Source organism: Heterocephalus glaber, unplaced genomic scaffold, assembly GCF_053883595.1.
Source record: "Heterocephalus glaber isolate CG9 unplaced genomic scaffold, H.glaber_assembly_v1.0 deba00001428, whole genome shotgun sequence".
In the NCBI taxonomy this organism is placed as follows: Eukaryota; Metazoa; Chordata; class Mammalia; order Rodentia; family Bathyergidae; genus Heterocephalus; species Heterocephalus glaber.
The window spans coordinates 19,495,412-19,522,610 of NW_028258293.1; the positions used below are offsets into that span (position 1 = coordinate 19,495,412).

The 27,199-nt window shown below is 43.0% G+C and overlaps 1 protein-coding gene and 1 long non-coding RNA gene across 17 annotated transcripts in view; one reads left to right on the forward strand and one right to left on the reverse strand.

The window, feature by feature from the left end:
- Positions 1 to 27,199, forward strand: part of Irag1 (inositol 1,4,5-triphosphate receptor associated 1) — a 111,909-nt gene that overhangs the window by 73,026 nt on the left and 11,684 nt on the right. For 15 of the 16 annotated variants that reach the window (XM_087211679.1, XM_087211680.1, XM_087211681.1 and 12 more), the window contains 8 exons: positions 2,795 to 2,918; positions 7,086 to 7,116; positions 9,382 to 9,522; positions 10,318 to 10,449; positions 12,714 to 12,855; positions 18,373 to 18,422; positions 18,959 to 19,066; positions 21,145 to 21,209. In XM_087211679.1, coding sequence (XP_087067805.1) covers positions 2,795 to 2,918; positions 7,086 to 7,116; positions 9,382 to 9,522; positions 10,318 to 10,449; positions 12,714 to 12,855; positions 18,373 to 18,422; positions 18,959 to 19,066; positions 21,145 to 21,209 — 793 coding nt within the window. The remainder of the gene's footprint in view (positions 1 to 2,794; positions 2,919 to 7,085; positions 7,117 to 9,381; positions 9,523 to 10,317; positions 10,450 to 12,713; positions 12,856 to 18,372; positions 18,423 to 18,958; positions 19,067 to 21,144; positions 21,210 to 27,199) is intronic. The other variant, XM_087211677.1, reaches the window with a different exon arrangement.
- Positions 1 to 27,199, reverse strand: part of LOC147827995 (uncharacterized) — a 40,015-nt gene that overhangs the window by 6,536 nt on the left and 6,280 nt on the right. Inside the window, exon 2 of the long non-coding RNA XR_015451452.1 lies at positions 1,535 to 7,099. This is a non-coding gene — a long non-coding RNA (uncharacterized LOC147827995). The remainder of the gene's footprint in view (positions 1 to 1,534; positions 7,100 to 27,199) is intronic.

Here is a 27,199-nt window from a genome sequence, read left to right on the forward strand (position 1 = left end):
AATATTTTTATCCTTGGGTTCTACCAGAGTAGTGGGTTCTGGACTGTTTCACCAACTGAGGGTAGAATTATAGAGATCACCTGCCCAGGTATTTGTTTTCCAGATCTAACCCAAGTCTTCCTAGGAGCCTTTCATTCTTCTGCCAGACAAAAGATGGGAAAGATAGACAAAATCCAAGGAATTTGGCCACTATGCAATTTTTGAGAAGTGGGGAGTGTGGGTGGTGGTAACTTCAAATGGGGCTTTCCATGTGTATCCTGCCACTCCCTCCATCAGAGGAGCCTGTTTTATTTGCTTAATTTTCACTTAATTTCCTTACTGGTAAATCCCTCTGTATTGTTCAAGGTAAGCAACTCTGATAGAATATTGTCAATTGTTCTGCCTTTCTGCTCCCTTCCTCCCCAGTAAGAAAACTAAATGGCAACATGGGCAGTTTTCTTTCTGTTCTTTCCCTATCTTTTGATGTTAGTATGGAGGAATGGAGAACTTTTGTTCTAAAGAAAGTTTCTGAATCTCCTCCACAGGCTGCCTACTCACCCTCCAATCACTTCACTTCCCACTTTGTATATTGCACACTTTGTCAGAATTTTTTCTCTCACATCTTCCTTTCAAAGCTTATTATTTACAGCTGGGAGTGGTGGCACCTGCTTGTAATCCCAGCATTCTTAGAGGCTGAGGCAGGAGTTTTAAAAGTTGAGGCTCAGCCTAGGCAACTTAGCAACTTAGTGAGACCCTGTCTCAGAATGAAAAATTCAAAAAGGGCTGGAGATGTAGCTCAGTGCAAAGGCCCTAAGTTCAATTCCCAGTACTGCCAAAAAAAAACCCCCCACAAAAACCAAAACTAATTCTTTGAGGGAGGAAGAAAAGATTATTAAGGATGGAAGCTCCACATTTATTCCTAATAACTTCTGCCTTTTGCTAGCCATTCCTTTTAAAGAATATTGCCTTTTCACATATTTGAACATTACTTCATATATTTTTAATTTTTCCATTGTTAATTTGGCTGCTTTCAGGAGAAAGGTAGTTGGTCCTGAAATCCTCTAATTCCAGGATCACTCTTTCAGTAGCTATTTTGACAATCCCTAAGAGCCCCAACTTGATACTTTTTGTTCTTTTATTTCTTCCTTTCTTTTCTTTTTCCTCTTTTCCTTCAATAAAGAAAATTTTTCTAGGTAAAACCCCTGATATGGCTTTTACTTTATTATTAAACTTTGTATGGTTCAATCCTACAGAGTTCTTAGGAGCCCATCTCTTAATTGCTGTGTATGTTGGGGTACATAAATGTAGAGTGAAGTCTGAGGCAAATTAAGGTTCACCATCTGTCACATGGAAATGTCAGAAAGCAATAAATGCCAGGAAAGAGCCCAGGACTTGACAGATAGCTAAAAGAACATTAGTCTACTGCTATGTCTAAAGAGAGATAGCTGATTGTCCTATTTCTGACTGATGGCTTTGTTTGGATATCTTGAATATCAGGGAAGTCATGAACACAATTCTGTTACTGGAAAGCTCAGAGTAGTTAAAAATTCTTTACCGTGAGCCCAACTATATCTCTTCTTCTCTCTCCCTAGTGTCCTTGATGAAGCTGCTGTTCACATGGTACTCAATCTTAGTTTCATTTTGATGGCTGCCACAATTATGCCTATAGTCCTGATCTCTAGCTTGGTCTATAATCCTGGAAAATAATTAAAATTGGAAAGTTGTTAGGTTAAAGCCCACAAGATATAGTAAAACATAGATAAATATAAGTTCCTCCATACAAATTGGAAACCAGTCATTGAGAATCAGGATACCTGATTTGACTCAAATAAAAGAGATATGAGGCTTTTACTTAACTGTAAATAAACTGTGAGCCTATAATGAGGTGCAGTGTGTATGCTGCACAAATAACAAATGTCAGTACCAGAGACATTTGCCTATGTCTTGAATGAACTTGTGAAAGAGCATGTCTGGGCCTATGAGCAGCAACAGACCAGAGTGTGTGTGGGCATGGAATGGTATTTAGAGACCATGGATCATCACTGGAAATGTGCAGCTGGAAAATGTGGCTCGTGTCTGGAGAAGGGAAGCTTTAGAGAGAAACAAGAACTGTCTTCAAAAGGGAAAAGTTTATGGGACAATGATACTTGGTTTGTTCTTTCTGTTATCAGAACACAGTTACAGCATGGTTTCAGGAAGAAACAAAAGATTGGTTTTTGGCTGTGTTTATTAGTAGGCATCTATACTTCTGAGGTCTGTAAAAGGTCAAATGACCTTATGCTTTGTCCTGGAAAATCCCTGTTTCTCTTCCTATCCATAGGGGTACAGAACCAGATGCTGATTTCCAGGTAGGAATGGGAAGATAAAATTATTCAATTTGAGGAAGAACAATTGGGCAAGAGATTTGAGAAGCCTGCCAAATAGAAGTCCTCCCCCCACCCAAACAGCCGACCAGCTTCCAGTTGCCAGAAACCAATATCTGATTCCAAGCACAAGATCCTGTTTGGTGTTGTGGGGAGCCACGGGAAGAAAGAATTTGGAGCAGATAGACCATGGTTTGCAGTTTTGCTATGCCATTTATTGGGTCTGTAATTTTGTGCAAGTTACTTAATCTTGCAGAGCCTTGGAATACCTAAAATGGAATGATTAAGTTCTAGTTCTTTGTGATAAAGTAAGATGACAATTATAAATCCCCTGGCACATAATTAGGTGTTTATAAGCATTGAAGTTCTTCCTAGCATCCTGAGGCTAGTCACCAATAGTACCACTGTAGTTTGAAACAGGTAAGTTGTAAGGAAGCACTTTTGTTTTTCAGGGGTCCCTTCAGAACTCTCCCCAGCTACTGAGGAAGAAGAATCAAAGAGTGGCTTGGATGTCATGCCCAGTATTTCTGATGTGCTGCTGCGAAAGCTGCGGGTCCACAAGTCTCTCCCAGGAAGGTAAAATCAGAACGTGGCTTGCGCAAGACCCTGTTTTGGGTGGCCCTGTATTAGATGCGGGCTTGGACCCAGAAAAAGTCCAGGTTCTTAACCCTAGAAGAGCCAAAGTTCAATGGTCCAGGCAGGGGAAACGCATCCAAAACAAAAAGAGAAAGGGTTAGGCTGGTGTTTCCAGTTCAAAGCCCATGTGGAGTTCAGAGGTGGGCACTGCCCTTGAGGACCCAAAGGTCACCAGAGGCTCCTGGCAACAGAGGATGGTGAGCTTTGTGCCAGAGACATGGGTTTCAATCTGGATACACCATTCATCTGCAAGTGGGAGAGTCAAGGTCTGAACTCTGTATAGACAGAGATGTACAACATTCGGAACCACATGCAGAAGAGTTGCTTGGAAAGCCTGCCAGACTTCTTCCATTCATGTAGAGAAAGTGCCTTTGCTTTTTGAGCTTCAGCCTTGTCACCTGTACAAGAGGGGTCATAGTGCTCTGTCGCTGGTAGGGTGTGGCACTGGCTAAATGAGGTCATGTGTGCGCAGGAACTTAGGACAGTGCTGGTACTACAGGTGCTGGACAGCGGGTTGAAAAGTAAACAGCTTGCAGATTTGAGGTCGTGAAGTTGTTAGGAAGACCAGGAAGTAGAGACATGGGAGTGAAACACTCCCATGGTTAGGGCGTCTAGAAAGGGCCTCTATGATAAGGTAATAATCAATCAATGACAAGAGGAACCCTTCCACACAAAGATTTTGGTGAAGAGATTTCCAAACAAAAAGAATAGTAACTTCAACAAAAGATACGTGGACAATTTGATAGCCAAATGAAAAAGAGTGAAGTTGCAACCTTACCTCACACAAAAATTAACACAGAATGGGCTGTAGATCTAAATGTAAGTGATAACAGTATAAAGCTTTTAGAAGAAAACATAGGAGTGAATTTTTATGACCTTGGATTAGTTGATGGTTTTTTAGATATGACACCAAAAGCACAAGCAACAAAATTTTTAAAATACATGAATCGTTCTTTGTTTAAAAAAAAAAAGTGCTATGCTGCCATCAAGATAGTGAAAGGCAACTCACAGAATGGGAGAAAATATTTCCAAGTCATTTATCTGATAAGGGACTTGTTTCTAGGGCATATAAAGAATCTTTATAGCTCAATAAAAAGACAACCAATGGCTCAAAATGGACAAAGGATTTAAATAGACATTCCTTCAAAGAAGGTATATAAGCAGCCACATGAAAAGATATTCTTACCCTGTTGGAGGCCCACAGCCCTGGATCCTGGCTGCCTACGTCAGTTTCCAAGGCACAGTTCTGCATCAGAACTGGCCAGGTACACAGATTCTTTGGCTAAATCACACCTGCCTGAGCCCTCAAGGTTTTCAACATAAAAGAAAAAGTTGGATGTGTTCTGCAGCAAAAAGTAGGATGTGAGTCATGAAAGTAGAAAAATTAGTTTGGTAAATTATGAAAACATGTGAATTCCATGTAATATCCAAAGAAACCCAGGAATCAGAGGCACACTCAGTGGGTTTTGCTAAACCACTGAGACAGTATGTGTATGCTCTGTGTGACAGGAGTACGTGGCCCCTCAGAGGAAAGGGCCCTCTGGGTGTGGCTGTGGCAGGAATTGTAAGCAGTGAACATCTTTGTGACTGTTTATCCCATGTTCTGTTCCCTGCTGACTTCGTAGCCATGGGGTCCTGTTGCCTCATCCTGACAGGAAGGCTCTCACAGTCCCTCATCAAGGGTGAGAACCAGCCCCTTACAAAGCTGGCTGACCCCACCTGTGCTGTCGAGGTCCCTCTGCACCCGTGAAAGGAGGAAGCTGTGTTTCCTGAGAAGCTTGTTGATGGCATGCTTGGTGACGCTGGTTGGACCCCTCCCAGTCTTCCCACCCAGCACAGGAAAGGGCCTGTGTGCTATTTACATTATCTGGGGCCAGCTTCAGTTACTAGCAAGAGCAGTGGTGGTGGCAGCCACCCTAAGTGAGGGTGCAGATAAAGGGACTGGTTTCTGGGGACAGCTGTGGGAACTGTACACAAGAAGGAGCCCCTCAAAAGTTCACCTGGGTGCCAGTGGGTCTCTTTTGCCAATCTGATTCCAACCATCGGAGGTCTCACTGTGGAAAAGAGTTCCAGCCAACTCTCCTATGTTTTATTCTCTGACCCACATAGAACTTTGTCACAGCTCCAGAGTAGGGGAAGGTTTCCTTTTGCAGACCTACATAGCCCCAGTATCTTAGTTACTTTTTTCATTGCTGAGACAAAATATCTGACACCCACAAGTTAAGGGAGAAAAGATTTATCTGGCTTACAGTTTGTAGAGGTTTCAGTTCATAGTTGACTGGCTCCTATGGGAGGCAGGGTAGCACATGGCAGAGGGGCAACAGTTCATCCAGGACAGAAGGTACCAAAGCAACAAGGGGCCTTAATAGCATCTTCCTGCTCCTTTTATTTTATTCAGGCTACTTAGGGTGGGTAGCACTCACACCCTTAAGCCTAGTGCCCTTGGGGCTAGCACTGCACCATGAATCAATCATTCACCCACCTCTGAAAAAGCCCCACCTAAGACCACATAAGGCTTGGGGGGGACATCTAGACACAGCCATAACACCCTGAAAACCTATAATGGTAATGCAGATGTGAAGAGTTTGTAAATTAAAAATGCATACCATTTTCTTATTAATTTCTCACAGCCCTGTGAACAAATAATAATGCTAATCAATATTCCCTGGGTGCCTGCTGAATGTGGATGTCGTATACATTTGTCCCTCAGTATTCAGGAGGAATTGGTTCCAGGACCCATGCCTCCCTGTGAATACTAAAATCTGTAAATGCTTAAGTTCCTTATATAAAATGGCATTTGCATATAACCTATGCTTATCTTCCCATGTATTAAATCTTCTCTAGATGACTTATAATACCTAGTGCAATATAAATAGGAGTTACACTGTATTGGTTTTGGGGGGATTTTTTTTTTTTTTGGTACCAGGGATCGAACTTGGGACCTTTTATTTGCAAGGCAGGCGGCAGAACCACTGAGCTAAATCCCCGGCTACACTGTATTGTTTAGAGAATATTACCCTACCAAAGTCTGTACGTGTTCAGTAAAACAAATTTTTTTTTCTTTTTTTGGTACCAGGGATCAAACTTGGGTCCTTGCACCTGCGCAGCAGGTGGCAAAACCCCTGAGCTAAATCCCCAGCCCTCACAAATTATTTTAATGTTTTCAATTTGCCATTAGTTGAATTCAGGAAATTGGAACCCACTGATATGGAGGACTCATTGTATTTATACACAACATATTTATATATATGAGGTTTGGTCAAAAATACAGTGAATGTTTAAATAAATACAATTTATTACAGCAAAAGACTTGTCATTAATCTCCCTCAGTACACTTCCTCTCATTTCAAACATGCCCTGTCTTTTTTGCCACTTTCTGGAAGTCCTTTTTTATATCCTTAGTTGCTCTGTTGTGGCTCCCTTGGTGTTCTGAATCAATTCACTACATTTACCTTTCATGGTCATTTTGACTTTGGGGAAGAGCCAGAAGTCACATGGTGCCAGATCTGGTAATGGTGGATGAAGACACACCATAATGTTCTTAGGAGCCTGCCTTTCCATTGGATGGCACGCAGCAGCAGAGTTCATGGTACTTTTTAAAATCACACCTCATTAAGGCATCATAGAGGACTTTCAGGAAGTGGCAAGAATAATGGAATAGTGTGTTTAAAGTGAGGGGGACTATTTTGAGGAAGATTAATGGCAATGTGGCATTTGCTGTAATAATTTTTTATTTAAACATGTGTGCTATATTTCAATCATACCTCATATGTATATACACACATTGCTTATAAGATTTCCATAAGGTAGATGGTATAATTCCCATTTTCCAGATGAGCAAGCTGGGACTTAGATTAAATAACTTCTCTGAAGTCAGAGATAGTAGTGACACCGCTGGAGGACTGAGCCCAGGATCCAGTATTTTCTGCCTTGCTACCTCTGTAAGGGTCAGTATCTCACAGAGGACAGGACATACAAAGGGTACTCTGCATAGTTTCTGTCTCACCAACTCCAGTCCTGGAAACATGTAGTCTGCTGATCATTCAGTCATCTCTTGGTTTAACAGGTTGGAGGATGTTCATTTGTGCATTTTTTTCTCTTCCACAGTGCACCTCCACTCACTGAAAAGGAAGTTGAGGTAAGTGACTTGAGTGCTTATGAAATTTAGTGTCTGCTTGGCTGGGCTTATCAAAACATTCCTTCCTCCGGCCTCTCTGGACCTGACCTCTTTAAATGTCAGAACAAATGACTGTGGTGTAATATGAACATTCATGCTCAGCCCTACTGAACCACTGAGATTCCCACTCCCACCTCAGTTAATGTAGGATTTTTAAAATTTGGGAAATATGAGAAGGTGGCTGGAAACTCCATGTTCCTTCAAGGGTTATCTGTGTTCTTTAAATGTATGAGTTAGATATACAAACTCAGCTGGGAGGCTGCAGAACTGTACCCGATTTATTTCAAAATTATTAAAAGATGCTCAGATTTCAAGTTTCAATCCTTGGTCGAGACAGCAAAGGTGCCTGCCTTCTGAGGGTTTCAGCTACAGAAAGCTAGCTCATTTGACAGCTGGGTTGCCAACAGCACAGCCTCCCCTGATGTGGCCATTACCGCCTTTGAGACTTCCTTATCCCAGTGGGGCTGGCAAGTGAGCTGAGAGGAACTTGGTTTCATTCTGGCAAAGGTGTTGACAGACAAATAGAACTCATCAGAGACAAGACAGTGAAAAATGATGTGGTCATTGTCCAAGAAAGATGGATAATATGGAATGTCTACCACAGATGCAGCAATATGAACATTCATGCTCTGCCCTGATGAACCACTGAGATTCCCACTCCCACCTCAGTTAACGCAGCATTTTTTTAATGCAATAGCTGTGCCCTAGACATTGTATGTAAAGCTCCTAACATGCTCATGTCCCTCCATTCAGCGGACCCGCCTGCCAGCTCTGAAAAGCAGGTAGCACAGGCATTAAAACAAAGGAGAAAACAGAGTGTTCAAATAACCTACTGGAAGTCCCCAATCCAGTACTTAGCAAAACCAAGATTTGGACCCAAATGTTTTAATTGAATTTAGACTCTCTATGTTAAGGAGATGGTTCCCAGTATGGGGTTAGTTCCCAGTATAGGGAACTAAGCATTAGGCATTATTCACAGACTTGACTGATGCTGGATAAGACAGAGCATCCCCATCACTGGACTGTGAACTCAAAGCCCATTTTGACATTTGTGAACATAGTCGTGGGTGGTCTGTTTAATGGCCAGATCCTTCCTCAGATGTAAATTGATACAGGATGCTCTCAGCATGGTGGAAATAAAACAAGCTTTGGAATCAGAGAATCCAAAAGTAAGTCTGGCTCTGCTATTCCCTGTCATCTTGAATGGCCTCTCTGGCCTCAGTTTATTCACCCATTAAACAGATATAACAGTTCCCACCCCAGGAGGTTGTTAAATGAGGTAAGGGTTTTAAAATCCATAGCCGTGCCAGGAAGTAGCAAATTTAGCAATAAGAAGCAATTTTCAATATTGGTATCATAATTATATATTGTGGGATCTGCTCAGTGCCTTCGTTCTGTCTGGAGATGTCTGTCCATGGTGGGCCATGTCACATGGACTTCAGGAGCTCAGGCAGGGTGAGTGACCTCAGAGTATAAATCTGCCACCACTGGACTCAGGCACAGCAGATAAAGGCTGTATAATTGAAGACACTTCCTTCTTTCCTTCCTGTATGGAGTCCATCTGTCTATTTCTCCTCTCCAGTAGTTTCCTATTATTCTAGAAATTCCATGTTTGATCAATACCTTTCAAAAATTCATTCATGACACACTACATTTTTATATGGAATATTTATTCCAGAAAGTGTATCCTAATCATACGTGGCCTTATTTAATCCCCTGATAGCTACTTAAAGCTTCTATGGACGTAGGATTTGAAATATACAGGCTAGGTGCTAGGTGAAGTTCACTTGAAGTCAACAAGGCTTAACTGTCAAATGGGGTTTATTTAAAGACACAGCTTTCACGCAGAATCTCCAAAATCCCCCATGCAATAAAATCCCATCATTAATTCAAGCAGCTTGCACAATCAACTCCATTTGCCTGAGTTTTAATATAAATATAGGATGTCATTTTCTTGAAATTCAGGGAAAGCAGAGCATGATTCTCTTATTATGTTTTGGTAAAATGCACTTGGCCTTCCGGTCTTAGGAAGGACCTTGCACAGACCCTGGGTCACACCTCCTATCCTTGTGTGCTTTACTGTGGAGAGATTTTCACTTGCACATGGCAGCCTTGGTGCCTGATTCCAGGGGCTCTTGTAAAATGTTCAACCAAGAAACACACCTGCTGCCTTGTCCCCTTCAATAACTCCTCCTAGCACCTCTCCCACACTCTTGTTCCCAACAGAACGTGTTTGTACAACTGTCCTTGGCCTTTAGAAATGACAGCTATACCCTGGAATCTAGAATTAACCAGGCTGAAAGAGAACGCAACCTGACTGAGGAGAACACTGAGAAGGAACTGGAAAACTTCAAAGCTTCCATTACGGTAATTAGGGAGCTTGACTAGGGAGTCCTTGCAGGAGGGACTGTCTCCAAGGGCCATGCCAAGGGTCATGCTCCTCTCAGTCACCAAGTAGAGTCTCTTGCAATGAGAAATGGGGCCAAGCCTGACAGAGTTTTCCTCAGAGAGCTGGGAGGAGCTGAGGCAGAGATTCTGAAGACCTGGTCACCCCAGGACTGTGGTCAAGGCCTCTGAGGAGCTTCTCAGGACGGGGCCGGGTGGCCTGCATGTGACTTCTTCATTCAGGCCAGCCAGGTGTACTGTACCTGCACTGGGCTCCTCCAATCCCAAGGAGATGCTGTGGCCCAAGCTCTGCAGAGGCCCCTTCTTTCAGCCAAGATGAGGTTCAGGGCTTGCCTCATGAAAGTCAGGCCTACACTTGGTCTGTGTCTTAGTCAGCTCAGGCTGCTATAACAAAGTGCCATGGACCAGGTGGCTTAAGCAACAAACATTTATTTTTCACACTTCTGGAGACTGGAACCCAAGGCAAGGGTGCCAACATGGTCAGGTTCTAGTGAGTGCCCTCTTCAGGCTTGCAGATTGCCAACTTCTCCTTTTATCCCAACATGGCAGAAAGAGGGCAAGAGAACTCTCTGGGACCCTTTTATAATCCCATTCTTAGAGCCCCGGCTTCATGACCTAACACACCCCAGAGTCTTCACTTCCCAAAACTCTCACATTAGGGGTTAGGATCTCAGCACATGCATTCAGGGGGGACACAGACTCTGGGTCCATAGCACTATGTGAGGACTGTAGATGATGCTCCTTCTTGCTAATCAGTCTTCAGCGTCGCTCTGGAACCACTGTGAGCACCGTGAGACCTACCAGAAGCTGCTGGAGGACATTGCAGTCTTGCATCGCCTGGCCGCCCGCCTCTCCAGCCGTGCTGAGGTGGTTGGGGCCGTCCGCCAGGTGAGCCCCACCACCCCAGCCTTGCTAACTCTGTTCCCACCAGCGAGGTGACTAGCACAGTGACACGAGCAAGGACAACGGCAGGTACTGCCCAGTGACGGCTCGCTCTGGGCCAGAAGTCCTGTGTAGGTTATTGAGGTATTGTTGAGAGTATTTTTGGTGGCCCACTAAACCCCTGAGGTGCTTCTTTGCAAGGGTATTGTGTGAACACATAAGTTTAGGGGAGACTGTGTGTTGTCTTCCTTTCTTGGCAATTTCTAAGCATGTTGGCTTTAGAGTCCTGTAAGAAAGAAGCCTATTTAACTTTACCCATGTATTTCCCAAATGCATCTGGCTCAAGAACCCCTCCCTCTTTAGTTTTTTCACAAAATACCTATTCACCTCCCATGGAACTAGTACCGGCAAAACATGCCTTAGGAAAATGGCTTTGTTTCACTAAATCTACTCAGTAATCTTATAAAGTAATTATCTTTTTCTCCCAAATGAAGATGCAAAGTCCCAGAAGGGTATAGATTGAACATCCCTAATCTGAAATCTAAAATCCTAAATATTCTACATTTTTTGAGTATGTACATGATGCTACAAGCAGAAATTTCCACACCCGACTTCCTGTGGTGAGTTAGTCAAAACTCAGTTGCACCAATAATATTAGATATAGATATAGAGTTACCAGCACTCTGTAAGTACATATGGAATAGAAATGAATTTCATGTTTGGACTTGCATCCTATCCCCAAGATATCTCATTATGTATACGCAAATATTCTAAAATCTGAAAAATAATACCAAATGCAAAGCATTTCTAGTCCCAAGAATTTTGGATAAGGAATACAGAACCTGTAACAGCACTAGTGAGTGACACAGCGGGGCTTCAGGCCCAGGTCACACCCCCACTTGGCCCCTTTGAAGTCTTGAAGTGCTGAGCTCCAGCAAGGTATTACAGGGCCACACTGCAAATTCCTATCCTGGCTCTACCCCTTCATTGCTGTGTGACCTTGGACCAGTTGATCCTTTGGCTGTAAAATGAAGATGATTGCAGTGTCTGCATAGGGTGTTAAAATATTTGCAAAGCACTTTGACATCATTATTATTGTTGCTGCTATCATGGACCCATGTCCTGCTGCACTACTTGCATGAGAGGATGTTCTTAGGGCACAGCCCCGAGTATTGCCTGTAAAATAAAAAGACAAGCCCCAGAGCTGACCCATCCTTGAATCCTTCCGGGGAAAGGGCCCCTGACTCAGCAGTGTGGCCCAGGAAGTCACCCAGCTGTCCTCAGCCCCATATGGCTGTGAGGACCTCTTCTAGGGAATCAATGGGAAAGTCCCTCTAAGGCCAGACAGGACTTAAGCTGGGCCCTCAGAGGGCCCCTACAGGGTATGAGCAAAGAAAACTCATCCTTACCTGCACAGCCCCCTGAAATGTGTTTCTTGCCTCATGTGCTCCTCACTCCCACCCTGCCTTCAGCATCTCCAGCCTCACCTTCCTCTCTGGCTCTCCTGGGCCAGTTCAGGTACTGGTCCTGTCTTTCCTTGCTGCTCTCACTACAACCACTCTCTTCAATCCCATCTCCACTCGTGACCTGATTATGTCACCCCATTACTTTAAGACAGGCAACGCTCCCCTTTTTCTTCAGAATAAGTCTACATTCCTCATCTAACATTCAAGATCTTTTACAACGCCATCCTAATCCACTTGTTCTTCTTGTGAACAAACCCAACTGCTCGTTGGTTCCCACACAAGTAGGACGACTGCTCTGTCCTGGTTTGCTAGACAGCCCTGGTTAGTGCATCTTGTCGCAGGTAACAGCACCCTTTTCACTCTCCAAAGCATTTCTGTCTGGAGGACAAACCTTCACCTACATACAAGCCCCGTGAGGTCCTGGCTCAGGCTCCCCTTAGAGTTCCCTGGCCTGGATTCCATTTGTCTCTCCTGCCCATGTCGATGTGCCCAAATCCTGCCCACATTCTACATCCATCCCCTTCCCACACAGCCTTGGCTGTCATTCTCAGCAAGCAGAAGCAAATTCCCTCCTCCTCTCAATCTCCTGCAATGTGCACTTGTGCTGCTCTTCTATCTGGTCACAGGTGCCTGGGTCCAACCTTCAGCTCGTATGGTGAGCAGGGTCACATTGCATGGATCCCTCTCTCCCTTCCATTCTTGAAGCCCAGAGCCTGACTCAGAGCAGTGTATGGTGATGGCATTTTTACCGCAACTACCCGCCCCCCCCACACACACACACACTCAGGCTCTCTTTCCTTGCAGGAAAAGCGTATGTCAAAAGCAACAGAAGTGATGATGCAGTATGTGGAGAATCTGAAGAGGACGTATGAGAAGGACCACGCAGAGCTCATGGAGTTTAAGAAACTTGCAAATCAGAATTCAAGCCGCAGTTGTGGCCCCTCTGGTAAGGAACTAAACTTTGGTCTCCATCTTGGTCTAGCTATGCAGGTCGCCAATGGCTCTCAGCCCTGGGACCTGTTTCGGGTTGAGTAATCTCCCTGCCTCTACCCAGTGCAGCCCACAGGGCCCTCACAGCAGCTGTTCCAGTGAGCCTTGGGGCCTGGAACCAGGAACTGTGAATAGCTCCAAAGTGATCGCTTGACTCGCAACACAGTTACCTAAAGTGGCTGGCCACAGACACAAGCCCACAGCATGCAAGAACTCCCTCCACTTTGTGAGAGGAACCTCAGACCCCACAAATCTTTGTGCTTTGGGACCCCCTGGCCCCCTTTAGGCAGCACATGCTAAGGAATTTGGGCTGTATTCTGAAAAGCATTAGGTATCCAACTAAGAAAAGAGCATGATCATAGATATAATTTAAGAAAGTTCTCTCCAACAGTAATAGGTCAATTACATTACCAGAATAAGCCAGAGCCAGAAAGCCCCATGGAGAAACTATTGCAACAGGCCAGGTGAAATGACATCTGGGCATAGGGTAGAGTGAGAGCCTGACTAAAGAGATATTATTGAGGTAAAGAGCAGACTTGTGGGCAAGAGGAATGTTTTCAAGAAATACTCTGCTTAGTTAACATTCTATACAAATTGCTTGAGGACCACAGAGGAAGGTCTACTTGATTCTGCATGAAGGAATCAAGGAAGCCTTCACAGAGAGATAGATGGTGCCTGGCCAGTGTTTAAAAGTAAATATAGAAGTTCCACAGCCAAGAAGGGGAGACTCATCCCTGGTGAAAGTAGATGAAATAGACAGTCTGATGTTGTTGCAATGCAGGGATGTGATGGGCTCAGTAGACCAGGGCTACCTGCCAGGCCATGCCAACAATGCAGGCTTGAGCTCTAGGCATGGGGGAGTCACTGATGAGTTTTGACGTGACCGAATTTTATTTTTAGAAGATTACTCTAACTTCAGTATGCACAATGCGTTAGAAGTGTGTACAAGGTGAAGTAGGGAAAGACAAGTAAGGCGGCTCTTGCTCAGTCCAGGAGAGAGATGATGGTTCCTTGGGCCAAGATCTCTCCTTGGATGCTGCCAGGGCTTGGCCTCTTGCCTGTGAGAGTGGCTCACTAGAGAAAATGGGCCTTTTTACATCAGGAATCCCTGTGGAATGCAAACATCTGTGTTACCAAGAGCAGGAAGAGAGAAAGTATAACAGATGGAGAAACCTTTATAAACAGGAGGTTTCACAAGTTTCCTGGGGAATATCAGTGACACTTCCAAGAGTCCAAAGGCAGTGTGCACATGCTCCAGGTTGTCTGCTTTGGATCTCATCACCAAGACACCCAACCACAGGCATCTGGGCTTCTAATGAACTGCCCCTGGCCAGCATTGGACTTGACCGGAAGTTGTTGCCAAGGAAATTCTAGTACATGGGTTCTCACATAATTGGCCTGCAAGATTCAAGGCTTCCTAAGAACCATCTTACCCAAGATTTATGAGATGAGCAGTTTTCCAGTGAGTCTCATTCATTCATTCTACAGACATTTATTGAACTTTTTTGGTCTGCCCCACATGATACTGGAGAATAGAGCCACAGGGCACACAGTCCCAAACACAAAGGAGCTCTCAGTCCATGGGTGGTCAGGGCAGTGCAGCCAGGGCTGTGATATAAGTGTGGGAGTATGGTGCATTCTGGGAGGATAAGAAAATGCACGCAATAGGAAAGAACATGATACCTGAGACCTGACTGATGAATACATGGGTTGTGGATATTTGGTTCCACTTCAGTTGTTTTTTCTAAACTATACCTCCACTGGTAGTAGCTGGTGCAGAGGGGGCAGTAAAAACCCAGAAGGTAGGTCCATGGGATATGCTATGATCATTTCCTAATAATGTGTTCTTTTTAAGCCCTTTCATGACTTCTGGCAATCTTTGTTTATGGTTGAGACTTGGAAGACTACAGTGAAATAAAATATTCCTGATTTCAAAAAATAAGAAGCACATTTTAAAGAACATTTTTTTCTGAGTATGCAACATGCTAATTATCTACATTTTGGATTATTTCTTAAGTTAGATTTCTAGAAGCATAGATACTAGTTCAGGGGGGAATATAAGGCTCTTACAGCAAAATATTTTCAAATAATTTATTTTTATTTTCATTTAGTGGGTTGCAATGACACTGAATTCATTGTGCTATTGATGTAATTCTTGTTCTTTCTTTTTTAAAAATTTTATGAATTTGAAAGTCAAAAATTATTTTATCTCATAGTTTTAATTTGTATTTCTTTAACTTTTCAAATATTTATTAAAAATTTATTTCTATTTTTGGAAATTCTCTAATTATGACCTTTGGCCCCTTGTAAGACAGGTATTTTGTTAAATTGTTTGAACTCTTCATATATAAAAAATATTTTCTGGTTTTGCTATTTTGGCTGACTGGAAAACTTGAAAACACTTTGACCATAAATACTTAGAAATTTTTGTTGGACAAAATAAAGCAAGCAATCTAAAAGAACAGCTGAATCCACAAGAAAAGAAATTGAAGTACTCAGATACAAGGAAGGAAAAGAGAACTGAAACCAAGCTGATCCTGCAGGTTCCTTGGAGACAAAGTCTATTATCTGGGGGTTCAGTTGTCTGGGGCTAAGCATTTGCATTCAGTGTGCCCTGAGATAAGGCCTTGAACGTTCTTGATAGAGTTGACACTGAGATTCACACAAAAAGCTAAAGCCTTCCAAGGACTGCATCTTTCAATAGAATTTGGACAAATACAATCACCAACAAGCTGAGAAACAAGGAAGTTGTCTGTTTTAGCCTTGCACTCTGGTAGGAAGAAATCCTTTCTCCTTCCTCATAGGACAAGTATGTGCTGAAAATGACAGCAAGAATGGTGCAATATGCAAAGAATCTGAAAGAACAGCAGGATGGTGCCCTTAGGATATGGTCAGCCACCCTGGGGAGACACACCCTGTACCCCGAACCCATAGGATCCCTTTAGATAAAGCCTTGTTGAAGACATAAAATTATAAAATACACAAAACAATCCACTATGAACAACAGTCATCAGACCTAATAAACCATAAGCTTATATCATAAGAATGTCCAAAAAATCTGAATTTAAAAAAAAGATACATTAAAAATTATTGGAGGCATAAATGAATGGATGGAAAGGATGAAACTAGAAAGAATACAGGTATCAAAATAGGATAAAATAGAACTTCTCAAAATGAGGAATAGAGTCACAGGGATGGAAAACTCAGTAGTGCAGGTGTAGGAGTTATGCAGATGAGGCAATTCCTCAATATGCCAGACCTGCTCCTTCTGGGCACTTTTCTCCATCCCCTTGGAGCCCGTGTGGCAGGCTTTGGTGAGTGAGATATGTCCCATCTGAGCTGAGGTCCTTAGGAAGTGGCATGCAGTTTGTTCTTTCTTTCTCCTGAACCGACAACCATCACTGCTTCAGAGTACTGGAAAATCCATTTGACCAGAAGACAGGCTTGAGATGGTTACCCAAAATGCAGTTCCGGGGGACACAGTGATTAAAAAAATAAAAGAAACATTATGAGACATGTGATACAGAGTATGGAATGAAAAGTCTGCAATCCATTTATTAGATAGTCTATAAGGAGAAAATTAAAGAAAGAATAACTGAAGATTTTCCAGGAATAAAGAAAGACCTAAATCACTGAATTCATAAAGCCTCGAGAATTCCTCACAGGAGAAATAAAAACATATGAAAGAAGAACTTCAGAAGATCAAAGGCAAAGAGAAGATCTTAAAAGTGACAAGACAGAGATGGTATTTTACAAAGGGATGGCAATTCTCAAATACAATAATGGCATCAGAACACATGGAATAAGCTTTTCAAAGAGCTAAGAGAAAATAACTATCACCTACACTTAAAACCTAAACATACACTGCTTGCAAGGTTGAGGGCTAAGTAAAAACATTTTGAAACAACTAATGAGAAAGCTTACCTCTCACAAGTCCTTGTTAAAAGGACAGCTAGAAGCCAGGAATGGTGGTGCCCCAGCACTAGGGAGGCTGAGGCAGGAGGACTGCTGTGAATTTGAGGGTAGCCTGGACAGCATAGTGAGCTCAGTGAGACCCTGTCTCAAAAAAAAAGAACAACTAAAGGATGCACTTAAGAATGAGACTGAGCTCAATCAAGAGAGTAAGAATGCAAGAAAAACAATGATCAGAGATATGTGTAAGCATGTGAATAGATCTAAATAAGCACCCACTATAAAAAGCAACAATCATAATGAATACTTTGGGAATATAAAACAAGGTGAAATAAAAATAGTGAAGAACAATATAATTAAGATTGGAGGGTATTATTATTGTTTTAAGACCTATTCAGGGAAAAAGTAGAGAACTTGACTAATTTTAAAGTCAAATGTTATGTCCAAAAGTTAAAGGAATACATGAAAGATTAAAATTCATGGAAGAGGGATTAGAAAATAATCAATCAATAAATAAAAAAGGAAATAGAAAATAAGATAGTGTAAATAAATACAAATACATCAACAAGCTCAGGAAATATAGGCAGTGCAAACCTGTTGATTAATAGAGAACCTCTCTTGTGGTGGTTACATTAAGAAAAAATATATATGGCTGGGCATTGTGGCACACACCTGTAATCTTAGCACTCAGGAGGCTGAGGCCGGAGGATCGGAGGATCACTTGAGTCCTAGAAGTTTGAAACTAGCCTGGGCAACATGGAAGGAAGGAAGGAAGGAAGGAAGGAAGGAAGGAAGGAAGGAAGGAGGGAAGGAAAGGAGGGAAGGAAGGGAGGGAGGAAGGAAGGGAAAAAAGCACATACATCGTTTTCAAAAGACACACCTAAAATACATGGATATGAAGGACAGAGAGATGTACAGGCTAGATGATAACTAAATCAAACTGATTTGACCTTGCAAATGCATTTCTTTTCATGTATTTGGATGTTTCCTGGTAGTACTATTATGCGGTGTGATATTAAACATTTGACCTAAGTTATATCACTGAATGTACATACTAAGGAGAAGAAAATCCTAGGATGGTAGCTTCCTTTGTTCTAGTCATTGTATAGGTGATGTTTTGAAACTACTTCTGTTAGCAAGTTTTCACTCTTACCAACACCACACCTTCTTGGTCAGTTTGACTGTACCTCCTTTGAATGAACACGAAATGACTCTGTAAGCCTTAGTATTGCTATGAGTAGGTTCCTCACCCTGTCCAAAGTGATAGCTAGAAACTGTGGTGGTATCAAATGATCAGAAGGCCAAGATTAGGGCTTCATACAGAGTCCAGTGGAGTTAGGATAAAGGTTTTGTCCAAGGGTTCTCACTGTGCAGGTGATCATCTCAAAGGCTGAAGTGCCAAACTCAGTGTCCCCTACACCTACACCTGGACCCTTGGGCCATCCTTGGAGGGCCAGTTCTGGCCCATAGGTATCTTGGCATAGTTTCTGCCTTCCTGTTTCTTGCTGGAGCCTAGTCTGAAACTTACATGAGTTCTCTTCTCTTTTCCCTCCTGCTGTAGAAGATGGGGTCCCTCGCACGGCGCGGTCCATGTCCCTCACGATGGGAAAGGTATGCACCTTCAAGGAATACAGCACTGAGCTCCCAGAGGGAGTATGACAGAAGTTTCCACGGTCATCCAAGCAATCATTCATCTTGGATCCATGGGTTCTAGAGACCCTCTGCACAGTTTCTGCTCAGTTTCACCTTTGCCAGCCTAGCCATTGATCTCTCCCCTTTCTTGCTCATTTATTTCCCTGCCTACACATCACCTAAAGGAGCATGAAATGATGTATATACCTTGGCATTGCTGTAGGCAGTTTTTATAACTATCCAGGATGTTACTTGGAGACAAACCACTTTTATTCTGTTTCTCCCAAATTTCATAATCTAAAATAGGAACAAGCTGAGCGATCACACACCATCAACAGAAAATTTGGTTCAACTTCTGTCTCCTCTCTCTACACCAATCCTCAATACTGTCAGTACCTCAAAACCAAATTTTCCCGTGAATGTCATTACAGCTTTAGGAACTACAGACCTTTTCCAGGCCCTTCAGACTGTTGCTACCTGTAAGAAAGTGGGCCTGGTCACTTCTCTTCCCACAGAACATGCCCCGCCGGAGGGTCAGTGTTGCTGTGGTCCCCAAGTTTAATGCCCTGAACCTGCCTGGCCAGTCTCCCAGCTCATCACCCATCCCCTCCCTATCAGTTCTGGTGAGTACAGTGACGCCTGTTTGCAGCCCTATTTTCCCCTTTCCCTCACACACACTACTATGGTCGGCAGGGTGAATGGGGTCAGGGCCAACAAGGACAGGAAATTTGCAGCACAGAATTTGGATGGTAGGCTCTGAAAAGCTCAATGTAGAGCAGGCCATGTACATTCCTCTACTCTAAGAAGAGCTCTGAGTGCCCTTCAGCAAGATGTAAGCAGCTCAGAAAATATTCCTTATACATGGGGACTCGTGCTTAAACCACAATTCTCCAAGGTGTGTATGATTCTTTTGCACTCTCCAGTGGCTTTAGGTAGCCAGGGGTTGTAGCATGTAGTGAGTGGTAGAGCTGAGCTTTGAGCTCTAGGCCCTCAGAACCCAGAGCCTGAGTTCCTAAACCCAGTGTTGCTGGATTCATGGCAGTGTTATTTATAACTGTGAAACACTGGAAACAACCCAATGCCCATGAATAAGAGATTGGTAAACAAATTAGGGATATCATATAAAGAGTTTCTATAGAATTATTGCCCATAATTTATTCTGAATAGATAGCAATTTAAAATATACATAAAACTATTGTATATGTAGTATAATTCTGCTTTGTACTTTTAAATTTTTCTTTCTATGTGTAGACATAGAAAATTCTGAAAAGATAAAATGTAAAACTATTAATAATAATTATCTCTGGGCAATGGTAAAACATAATTTTTTCTTGATTCTTTTTTATATTTCTACAGGAAAAAATACAGGTAATCAGAAAAAATCCATTTCAGTTTCTCTAAATACAGTTTCTATATTTATAAGGAAATATTTTCCACAATCCAAGCTTTTGTGTATCTAGTTAATTCTATCAAAAACTCATTTAAGTCTTTCCCTAGTGGTTTCTTTATTCTTTGTCCTATTGTATAAAGAAACAGTTGTGCAAGTGATTGGTAAATTCACGTTCTATTGTCATACCAATAAGTAGGAGTAGCTCTCAAATTTCTCTCACCTCTTCCCACCTTATTCAGTTCAGTCATTTATGAAATGATCCTAAACTTCCAAATCACTAACTCCCAAATTATTGCTTTTAAAGATTTGGGAGTGATTCCTGAACACCAGGGAAAAATTAAGAAGGAGTGGAAGGATTCGTTGATGCATTTTAGTGGACCTATTTTCCATACTCTACCTAAATGTATAAAATGTGGTTTCCAAATACAGTGGTGCCTTGGTTTATGAACTTAATTTGTTTTATGATTTTGGGGAAGATGGCTATGTTTGTGTTGTGTGAGGAAGATGGCCCGTGGTTGTGTTTGTCACCCAATGCAGAATTTGCTAACAGAAGCAAAATTTTGCTGAACAATTTTTTTTGCAAACCAAATTGTTTGCAAACAGAAGCATTCATGAACCAAGGTATTACAGTATATATTTATTTAGACCAGGAGTAATGTTAAAATCAAAAGGGTACTCTGAAAAACTTTATGCCCAGGCCCTACCCCAAGACTCTGGGATGAATCAGTAATTTTAAAAAAATCTCCACCAAGTGACTCTAACGTGCAGCCAGAGGTGAGAATGCTATTTAAACCATATCCACTGCAGCAACACACCACAGAAGTCCTGGGGAGTTGACTGTGCAGAAATTCCTGCTGGCTTGAGCATGCAGTAATGGCAGGCACCTCCCAAGTGCTGTCCAGGGGCTATGATGGGCTCATGTGAGTTCATCCCAGGGAACGAAGGAGGTAGGGGCCCCACTGGTGTGAAGTCACCGTCAGGAAATGGGACCGAAAACACTGTTGGCTCTCCTCTAGAATAGAAACTCAAAATGTAAACTCTGCTTTTCCCTCAGGAAAAGTAGATGAGAAAAAGGAAAAGGAGCAAGTCATAGATGCCTCAGAGGGAGGGGACACTGAGAAAAGGAGGACAAGGAAGCCATGAGGGAAAGAAGGATGCCTGGGTTCTGGTGGAGATTGGAAAGTGATATGGAGCGGGGGAAGGAAAGAGGGGGGGGCACCAGAAGCCCTTCCCCAGCATGATCCAAGGCCTAGTAACCCTAGCTTCCTCCTCACCACTCATCCTCAATTCTATCTCCTGTTTCCCATCCAGTCAGAATCACCCAACGGGAAAGGCAACCTATCTGTCACCTCAGCACTGCCCGCACTTTTGGAAAAGTAAGTTTGCCAATTTTCCTCTTAATGTTGAAAATCTCTAAGGAAAGTTTCCCCAACTCATTCCCTTTCTTCTCAACCTCAACCTCAAAATGTGATGGAAAGGAAAAGCCAAGTTCAGGGCTGGGGATTTAGCTCAGTGGCACAGTGCCTGGTCTTGAGTTCGATCCCCAGTACGAAGAAAGAAAGAAAGAAAGAAAGAAAGAAAGAAAGAAAGAAAGAAAGAAAGAAAGAAAGCAAGCTAAGTTCTAGGGGAAGTGAATGGGACTCTGAGAATCACATGGATTTCAGGGAAACTTTGCAAAATTCTTGGACCAGGAAATGCTATGGCTGAGGCCAAATGCACCCAATCTAAGAAGAGCCCAGAGGAGTCAGCACCCTTCCCTGTTGGTTGATATTTTTAGGGCTCCAGATATAAGAAAGCCCTAACTTAAAGGGGCTGAAATAATAAGTCCAGAGGTCTGGCGGCTCCAGTTGTGGCACAGCAGGACTCCAGCTCAGTCTCTACAATGTTCTTGGCTTTGGCGCTTCATATGTTGACCTCTTCTTCAGGCTGTGGCAAATGGCTGTAGTTCCAGGGATTCCATCCAGAATGACAATGTCTAGAAAAAGACAGGCACCATCCTTCCCCTAGTTCTTCCTTAGGAGTAAACCCAGAAGTATCCACCATCTTCCTCCATAGGCATTGGCAAACTGGGAACATTGTCATTTTCTAAACCAACCACAAGCTTTGGGAATTGGGTAATCATTATACGCTGAAATTATCCCCTAAAGGTGGGATGAGGATAGCTTCCCTTGAAGCACAGTGACTCAGTGCACAAGAGTAAATTCCTGTACAAAATCATGTTGCCATTAGGAAGGAGGAAGGAAGGTAAATGTTGCAGCAGCAGCCAACAGTGTCTGTTTCGCCCAACTTTTCTAGGCATCTGTGCAATTTGTGGGTCTCTTCATCCCCAGCCAGAGTAAGTCAGCCTGTTTCTATGTACTTGAAAGAGTTTACAACTTACTTTTAAAATTCTTTCATTTGCTCGATTGAAAACATCTGGATTGCAGCTGCCACCTCTCAGAACTTTCCCCCTACATCTTTCCTCCCTTGGTGGAGCATATACCTCATTCTTCCTTCTTCCTTGCCTCAAAACAGCTTTAGTCCTCATTTTCCATTGCTACTAGAAAAGGTTTACTTGACCTGGCAGGAATGTGCATTTTGGGCCCCTTGTCAGTACAGATGAGCTCCCAAGCCAACTCAGCCTGTTTTCCTCACATCCGGTTAGTCTAGAAGTTTGCCCAGATTTTCTTTCCTTGCCACCTCACTACTGATAGGCAGTATCTATCCTCTTTCTCTACCCCTCCTCTTATCCCATCACTACAGGGAAATTATAAACAGGTGACACATTAGCCACATGTGAAAGTAACTAATGCTACAGAACCTAACCAGTCCCTCGAGTCATAGTACAGCCCTCCTGTTGGGTGCACCAACCCCACTCCACAGCGCTCCTACAAGGCCTCATTCCCAACTCCACACCTTCAGAGCAGGTCAAGGCAGAAGACTGAGGTCCCTGCTCTTCCCAACAGATTCTCATCATGGTACAGCAAGGCTTGGTCTCCAGAGAACTAATTCAGGTCAGCTGAGAGCTGCCATCCAATGTGGTGGGGATCATCAAGAACATGAGCTGTCCTTGGTAGGAGAAACTGAGGTACGAACTTGGGAAGAGCAGGCAGCAGCCCCAAATTCATTATTTTTTTTTTTTTTTATTTTTATTTTTTGGTACCGGGGATCGAACTCGGGTCCTTGCGCTTGCGCAGCAGGCAGCAAAACCACTGAGCTAAATTCCCGGCCCAGCAGCCCCAAATTCAGAGTGGCAACAAGTGAGGATCAGTGATGGTGCCACCTTTTTAAGTGTTTAGAGTCAGGGGAGAAGGGTCAAAGTGAGAATTAAGGCCAGTCAAGCAAGAGGTTCCCAGAAAGGTGTCTGCATCTCCTCCTAGGGCTGACCACAGAGATCACCAGTAGCCATGTGCGATGTGGGCTGACTCACCTGTTGGGAATACAACCATACAAGGATTCATGCAAAGAGAGGAGGGAGGAGTCAAAAGAGGAGAGACTTGGGACAATGAGCAACTTCTCCCTCTGGATTTATAAAATGTGTTAAGTGGTTTCTATCTGAACTCATGAAACTGGAAACTTTTAATGGATTCCCAAGTGGCTGACAGTGAGACAGTTTGTAAGCAAAAGTGAACTCCACAGATACAGTCAATTCTAATTCTAGCTACCCTATCCATATTGTTAAAGAGAAACGATGTATTACAATTTAGTAGACATCGCTGTCTAGTTTGTTATATTCCACTTTATGTTAAAATGATTCCACATTTCCCAAGCATTCAGTAACTAAGCAAGAAGGGAACTGGCTAAGCATGTAAGAGGAAGACCCAAGAGCCCGTGACTGCCACACAAATAAATGCCCGAGAGCTGATGGCGCTGCCCAGTGTGACTGCAGACTTCTCAGCCTTGCTCTTGTAGGTCACTGCATGATAAACTGCTCTTCACTACAGAGAGGTCTGGGGACTTGCAGACCCAACGAATCATATAGGTCGAGAGTGATGTTTAAAGTTAGTCTTAAAGACTATAACAGAACAAAGTTCAAGAGCAGTTTCACCCTCTTGTATAGGAAGACCCGTACACTTGTAGTCTTTCATTCTTCATTCTTTTGACAATTAATTACCAAGGGTGGGGCATAGATTGCACTCAAGGAGCTTCAATTCAGTGGGAAAGACAGACTGGAAACAGCCTGTTATTTGACAGTGGGATGTGTGTTATTGTAAGGAAGCACAAGTTACTAAAAGAGCAACACACATGAAAATAAGCATGTAACACAATTAGGGTGTAGGCTCAGGGAAGGGGAGGCTCAGAAAATGCTCCCCTCTCAGAATTTATTTTTTAAGTGAAACCTAAAGGTTATATAATTAAATGGTGGTGGTGGTGGTGGTAGGGGTGATAATTATTATTTACTTCACACTCACCATATCCCAAGTACTTTATTCATTTCTTTACATTAAGAATCACATTTAATCTTCACAATAATCCCATGAGGTTAGGTACACTGCTAGTAACCCTGTTTTATAGAAGGGAAACTGGTGCCCAGAGAAATGGTCACTTCCCTGAGCTTACACAGCTCAGGCTCTTAACTTCTTAATAGAACAAAGGAAGCCCAGGGTGGCTGCAGAGAAGAGGGTGGATTGAAGAGTTCTTTGGGGAAGAATCTGGTGGCCCCATGAGCATGCAGAGGAAGGCAGAGTGGGGTGGGTTGAAGGTGCATGCACAACCCCTAGCTGAGGAATCAGCAAAACTGCGGTGTGGATGTACACCGGGTTAGTTTCATAAAGGGCCCATTATGCTGATGCATCACAGTGCAGTTTTAACTATGATCTCTAAGCCCACCATCTTCTATACTTTTGAAACAACTAGGATAAATTGCTTAAAGATTTTATATGACATTAAATTTGTACAATATGCAGCACCCACCCAGTGGTATTCTGGAGTGAATTATCCCCCAGTAAACTGAGGTGAACCCAGCAATCTGGGACAGGGTGAGAGGGGGTAAGGAAGATCTTCTTGCTTGGGTCCTTTGGAGTGAGCTTGTCAGGGGAGCAGTAGCAGTGGGGGTGAACATTGCTGGGTGCAAGAGGTAAGATCTGTCCACTGGGTTGTAGTCATTTTCAAATGCTGTTTACCATGTGGAAAACATTAAATCTAATATACCTGGCTATTCCATAACACATTTTGCCTAAACAGCCCCTCACATTACTAGGAGCTGAGCACAGTGACAAACACTTTTGACTGGTGAACATGCAAGAGCAATGAGCTTCATTTTAATCAATCACCCCAGAGTAAAAGACGTGTAAGATTTCGGGCTGGGGACACATGCCAAGATCAGTGAATGTTTGGCTCAGAAATCCCTGTGGGTGGGCACAGGCTGTGCTTAGTCCTAGTTTACAAACATGAAAACAAATTCCTTGAGCCTAACATAAACATTGGTTCTCAGGAAGTACAGAGAGGTCCTTCCCATTTCACAATATTCCATAGGAGGACTGGATAAGCCATAGCGAAGTCGGGGCTACTCCACAAACATTTAAAGGCATCTACTGTGTGCTGAGCATCATTCTGACTGAAACACAGTTCTGACCCCTGTGATCACAGTCATGAAACTGGAATGGGCAGGCAAGTAAAAAATGTCTTCTGTCTGAGTCAGGCCATGGTGGAGGTGAGAGCATAGAGGAAGGGGGAGATCAACTTTACCCAGAGAGTGTGGGAGAGGGAAAATCAGTAACAGTTTTCACAGAAGAGAAGGGCTTCAACCGAGTATTAAAGATGCCTTCGGAGAAACAGAGGTAGTTGGAAGAAGGTATTCAGGGAACTACAAGCTCAGGCTAGAAGTAAACAGAAGACAATGTACTTATGTGTTTCCCCCACCACCAAGGCTCTCCCACCCATGTCATACATCATTAGCCATGCTCCAGCCTGCAGTGGAAATGACCTCACTTGGCAGGAGCCTTGGGCTCCATACATAGCTCAGCGCTTCAGGAAAAGACTTCTATAGGAAATCCCAGCACTTGGGAGGCTGAGGCAGGAGAATCACTGTGAGCTTGAGGCCAGCCTGAGATACACAGCAAGTTCGAGCCCAGCCTGGATCACATAGCAAGAACTTGTCTCCAAAAAACAAAAAAAACAAACAAAAAAAGAGAGAAAAGGAGGGCTCAGCGGGACTGAAAGTGCATCCTGTCATGAAGTTGAAAGACTAAAGTGAGAGTCCAGTGCCAATGATGTGAATAAAGTCACCCACTCAACCTGAGCTTGGGTTTCCTATCTGTGAGGTGGGCCAATGCCCTCCACAGGTGACAGACAGTACAGTTAGAAGCATGGGTGGACTGGGTGTAGGGGTGCACATACATAGATACCAGCTATGAGTCAGAAGCAGAAGGATTACAAGTTCAAGGCCAGCCTGGACAACTTAGAGAAACGCTGTCTTAAAATACAAATTTAAAAGGGCTGGGGGTATAGCTGAGCACTAGAGTGGCTGGCGTGCATGAGGCTGACATCCCCAGTACTAGAAAAATAATAAAAGCCATGGGCAGGTGTGGATTACACTCTAGTTGTGTGATCTTGGGCTGGTTATTTAATTCCTCTGAGCCTTGGTTTCCTGACCTGTGAGAATGAGAAGAGTACTTAGGGACTCATCCAAGAGTGTTGAGATCTTAAAACAGAGCGTGACACACTGGTTAAGTGTTGGCTCTTCTTTTTTTTTTGGTACTGGGGGTCAAACTCGGGAACTTGTGCTTTCAAGGCAGGCAGTGGAACCACTGAGCTAAATCCCCGGCCCAGTGTTGGCTTTTCTTATCAAGCAAGAAATGAATATGAAAACCCCATAGGGCAGCTAGAATGTACAGAAGATCCCTGCAAGTGAACAAAAGTCCTCTTGGCTCTACTAGAGAAAAATGTCAGTCTCTTGAGAGGTGTGACCCAAGGACAGTGAATGTTTTGTTCACGGTCATTCAGCCAGCAACTCTAAGGTGCATGAGTGTTACAACACACAGAGGACATGGGACTGAGAAATTTATTAAAGCAATTTTATGTAAATTTCATGTACATTTCATCACACTTTAAATTAGTTCACTTTTAGGGCTTCTGTGACTCTGAAGTGTCAAAGTAACATATCAAGTTCTCCTTTTTTTTTTTTTTTGGTACTGGGGATTGAACTCGGGACCTTGTGCTTGCAAGGTAGGTGGCAGCACCACTGAGCTAAATCCCTGGCCCTGAAGTTCTCCTTTTAAGATATAAGTCATTGCTTGGTAATTTATCAGTCTGGAATTTTTTTAATGCATCAGGTTTAGAAGAACCTCAGATTATTCCCAACATTTACCAATAAATTTACTACATAACAGTGACAATAATAATAAAAGATATCATTTGTTGAGCATCATATTCCAGAAAGTTTCCT